Here is a 5,399-nt window from a genome sequence, read left to right on the forward strand (position 1 = left end):
TGAGAACAATAGGGGTTAATAGCAAGCATGGCTTAAGAAGTGGATTTCTGGGGAAGGTGAGGGTTTTGAGAACAACAGGGGTTAGGTTCTGAGACGGTGGGGCTAGGCATTGAAAGTTGAAAGCAAGACTTGAATGTTCTGTTGGTGATTATTCGGTTAAATGTAATAAACGTCACTGTTGTTTTTGTTTCTAATATTTGTGTATGTTGTTGGTTTTTTTTGGGGGGGGGGCAAGAGGAGAATCCGGTCACTAAGCTTCAGCCGGGGCCGGTTGTCAACCGGGACCGGTATTCGGCCAAATTTTGCTACCCATGCATTCCTAGTTATTACTGTTCAACCGTTAACAGATCTTTTGATAATAAAGTTAGAAACAAAACGACCTTTACACTCCAGATAATTATAAGAGAACTTTTAATTCAACCGACGTTTCGCCTTGAAAAAGCCCTGAATAAGCCACATAGACGAAACGTCTGTTGAAATAAAATTTCTCTTATGATTATCTGGGGTGTAAAGGCCGTTTTTGTTTGAACTTTAACAAATCTTGATTTTATATGTGGAACAAATTTGAACAATGGCTGCAAAAAACATTTTCATTTCCTACAACTCAACGATCGCTTTAAACACATATTTCCTGAAGTTCCCGTTGTCTACTTCCGAAAAAGCAGAACTCTAAAAGATATCCTTGTTTACACAAAAGTGAATTACATCTCACCGAAAAATGGTTGTCATCCCTGCAATAAAGCTCGTTGTCAAACCTGCAAGTTCATAAAAACTACTGATCTCATTTTCTGACAAGCACAACCAAAGAAACTTTAAAATATTCAAAGAAATCACTTGTGGAACACAAAATACCATTTACGTTATACATTGTTAAAAACACAATCACCAATATGTAGGACATACACAAACAACTCTCAGAGAACGTTTCAACAACCATAAATCTTCTATTAACACCGAAAAAAGATCTCCCTTTTGCTCAACACTTTAACCAACCCAGTCATTCCATTAACGATGTTACTCTCATCGGCATTGAAACAGGATTCAAAACTAAAGCTGTTAGACAGATAAAAGAAGCTTACTGGATCGCTAATCTAAATACTTTTCAACCTTGTGGAATCAATCTGGATCCTGGAATTAGTTATCTCCGATCACTGGTTTCATCTCTGTCAGAAAAATAATTTTTATTCCTTGCTTATTTCTTTATGTAGCGTGAACCCTAATTTTTCTAAAACTTACTATCTATTTAAGATAATTTCCCATACCTGTTTGTATAAATCAATTAACTTAACATCTCATTTTTCAATCAGTCTCAAGGTGTCACCTTTATTTTACTTAAACACTTAAGTATAGTTTTATTTATTTCTTTTTTAACAATTTCTAAAGCAAAATATCCCTAACACCTTTTTACATAACCCTCTCGTCGCCAACCGCATTGTATCGGAAATGGAACACACTTACAACAGTACATGGAAAAATATACTAAACATTTCCTGGTAGACCAGATGACCTTTATGACATCACTCAACACCCTTTATATATCACTCATTCATTACACCACCATTCCCAATTTGCCCTTAAAGAAGAAAGATTCACTTTTCGGAAGCGCTCGGGCTATATGGTTTTTATCATTTTGTAATAAAATGTAATATTAGGTGTATTGATTTTTTTTTACTCCTTCACTTCATAAATAATATAGGGGTTGGCTCCCTAAATACACCGATTGTATAATGTACAAAGCATTGAGTACCTATATATTACAGTCATCTGATGTTCGTCTATTATTGGCTGGTAATTCCTGTTTCACCCTGTATTTAAGCTTTTTAAAGGGACACCAGATGTTTGTAAGAAAGCTAACTTCAAGGGGTAATGATAACATCGTTTACACTTGAATTATGATGTTTTTTAGCTTATGTAAAATATAGAAGAAACAAGTCGACTTTTCAATACCTCTACGACATTCACAGTACCTTATTTAGCATTCTACAAAAGGTTTGGGTGCAATATACCAAGCCATTTTGTTGTAGGCTGGCAAGATAATAATAATAATGAGAACAATTACAAACGGGTCGTTTTGAGCAGATTTTCTTTTCCTTGTAAATCTAATATATGGGAGTTTTGTGCATTTTTATATGTGTACAGCTTTAGCAGTCAGTAGTCAAGGTTTTAAAATGTTGTTTGAACTGAATCTTTACTGTTTAAGGTGCTTTTTGTCTGAACGTTCTATTAAGGTTTTGTGTCCCTATTATGAACCACTATATATATATATATATAAATGTGACACACCACAAATTGCAGAGCTCGTAGCGCTAAAAAAATAAAAACATCTGAAAAACATACAGTGATAAATAACATAGATTACATTCACTTAGAGACCACACTGAAATTGTTATTCTTACTTATTTGATTGTAACTGTTAATCTTTTTACAGGACCATAGAAAAAGTTAACTTTTTGCCACACACATCTCTGGGCCACTTACAACACACGTTAGTGTACCGTGATATAACCTCGAGGAAGCATTGGTCTATGTAACAGTGCATTACGTACCTCTTTCGTCTCTTATTGTTTAATCTGTTGGGAAAACAACATAATGTTTCTAAACATTAGGTCATTTTTGGAAGTGATGTAATAGTTTTATAGTGATCCACAGTTCTGTCTTATTCAAAATTGATAAAACAATAAAAAGTAAAACAAAAATGCTTGAGAAATTTGAGTCGTACCCGTGATAATTTTATCCTTTTATAATTTTCTCGGTATTTGTTTTTGTTGAACTTCTCGCATAGCCACACATGAGATATCTGCGCTAACTATCCTTAATTTTGGAGTGTTAGCCTAGAGTGGAATGCAGCTAGTCAACACCACCCATCGTCAACACTTAGGTTACTATTGTCAGACCGAAACCTGAGATTTGACAGTCACTCTTATAACGGAACCACGGCCCCAAAGTGAGGACCATGATTTATTTTTCGCGAACGACGGAACCTCAAATCCACTGTCCAGCACGCTAACCACTGTCTCTTAGCATCCATATCGAATTAAGATGACTTGTCGGTATAAGGACCAACCATGTAGTTAAATATTCAGCATATATATATATACATAACTGTAAACTTTCAGAAACTTTAATAAAATTGTAAACTGGAATAAAATATTTCTGGTTCGAGTTACGTTTATTTCCACAACATAAGACTCTGTGCCATTTTCAAACAATACAATTAATGTATGCAAATCCTTTATATTAAAAGCTTTATACTGATTGCTCTTTTAAATATGGCGGTCTTTCTTCAGTACGGTTAGTAAAAACGTTTAAAACGCCAATTAATTTATAATCGCTTAGTTCTTTATTATTCTAATCGTCTTAGAGATATCTTTCGAAGAACTTGGAGTAAGGCTAGTACAAAATTTTTGGAGCTCGTGTATGTTTATTTATATAATTTTAATGCACTACTACCTTGAGTGTACAACACTTTTACAACGTTAAATGGCCTGCCTTTGCTGTGATCCCGTCTAAAATCATAAAAAAAAAAACCAAGGCAAATGTATTGAACCTAGATTTTACGACACAAGCTCGTTTAACACTTAGAATACTGGCACAACTTCTGGGAAAACCTTACTACCTTAACACGGAAATAAAAAAAAGGTGTAATAAATAGGCATTAGTTTTAAAATAATAAAAACATCAATTTGTTGTTGTTGTTTTTATTACGAAATTCGTCCGTGTATTTTATGCGAAAGGTAAGCTGAGTAATACCGAAGTTGATTGCAAGGTAATGGGTTGTATAAATGTTTTATAGTATATATATATATATATATATATTATACAGCATACGCTTTATTAACATTTGTTTCGCACTATTCTAACAAACAGCATTTCTAAACATATAATCAACGTTGTAAACAAAACCATTTGTTTCATGTTGTGTAACCCTCCAACTATAAACAGTATAACAATGAACGATGTTTGAAATACGATCTACAATATAACATTAACAATACACAATACTTGAAATAGGATCTTCCTTACCACAAACTCTTCATTCAGAATAGTATTACACAGAAAATTTGAAGCTAGGTCTAGAACAATTTTGAAGTAATAAGGAATTAATACAAACTCTTTGTTGCGATTGTCTACTAACATTATATAACTAGAGCATATTTTGAAATAATACTAGAAATCTATACTATTTACTTTATTGCAATCTCAGTTTTGGACGAGTTTAATTACAATTTTAAAAAATGTTCATGTTTAGAGATGTCAAAATAAACAATAGGCTTTTTCCCCAGCCCCGTTTTGCCCACAACTAACATACAATTCTGAAGTAAGAATTCAATATCAACATAAATCTCAATGTATATATTTTATTCTAAATTACATTATTTTGAACTTGATTTCAGCCTGATGTAATAACATTTTTTTTTGTCACGAAACACATAAATGTTCACGTCAGTTTTACACGTTTAAAAACGCTTACAGTTTCTCCAATGAGTGATGACAACATTAAAATAATTAACTTTTGGTGAGATTGGAAAAAATATACCTTAGTTGAATTAATTCTGTAAGTTACACCATCGAGAATAATCTCTTTCTCTCAAAGCTTTTTTCGAACCTTGTTTAATATCAAATAACCATTACTAGTATTAGCATGTACTCAGAAAGGTTGAGTACGAATACAGTGCCTGAACCTTAAGTTTCGTTTCTTAGTAGAAGATTCATAAAATGCTGAATTGGGCATATTGTTAAGTTTTGATTGAATCTCATACAAGCATACATAATTTGCAATATAATAAGCCATTCTAAAGTTGAATAAATTTATTGAAACCATTCTTTATAACATAAAAGATGTTGGATAAATAACTAGTTTCTCAGACGTATTTCTGTATTTAATTTTTGCATGCATAGATATTTTAAAATAATGAAAATACGAACTGTAACTTACTGTTTGATGAGAAACCACATCTACATCAGGGGAAGACATGTGGAGGAAATGTTAAAAACAATATTTTAATAACAGAATAGGCAAGATGCGTAAACAGATGAAATTACAATTGCAACGACAGAATCATGTGCACGGACGGTTACGGTCACAAGCAACTCATTGGCATAGAATATTTCGTACATAAGGAACTGTAACGTGAAATAAAATACACCCCTTACTTCAGCAACGTCTAAACAAACATCTGATACTATAACATACGTAGCAATCCCATCCAACGTCCTAGGCCCCACCCCCACAGATATCTAATCACGTTTAAAGTGGCTAGTTTCGAACCAATCATAATATAAGAGCGGCATTTCCTATTTGAACTGTAACACTGCTAACGATACAGCAGCATTTAAATTCTCGGCAGTTTATACGACTGAAATGTGAAAATAAAAACAACCTCTTGGAAAGTTTTAAC

At 33.1% G+C, this 5,399-nt stretch overlaps 1 protein-coding gene across 4 annotated transcripts in view; it reads right to left on the reverse strand.

The window, feature by feature from the left end:
- LOC106465917 (septin-7-like) overlaps nt 1-5,182 on the reverse strand; it is a 69,335-nt gene extending 64,153 nt beyond the window's left edge. For 2 of the 4 annotated variants that reach the window (XM_022393858.1, XM_022393861.1), the window contains exon 1: nt 4,937-5,182. In XM_022393858.1, the coding sequence (XP_022249566.1) occupies nt 4,937-4,975 (39 nt within the window). In that variant the 5' untranslated portion in view covers nt 4,976-5,182. The remainder of the gene's footprint in view (nt 1-4,936) is intronic. The other 2 variants (XM_022393860.1, XM_013926155.2) reach the window with 2 other exon arrangements.
- Nucleotides 5,183-5,399: the final 217 nt, after the last annotated feature.

This window comes from Limulus polyphemus, unplaced genomic scaffold (genome assembly GCF_000517525.1).
Source record: "Limulus polyphemus unplaced genomic scaffold, Limulus_polyphemus-2.1.2 Scaffold2093, whole genome shotgun sequence".
Lineage (NCBI taxonomy): Eukaryota > Metazoa > Arthropoda > Merostomata > Xiphosura > Limulidae > Limulus > Limulus polyphemus.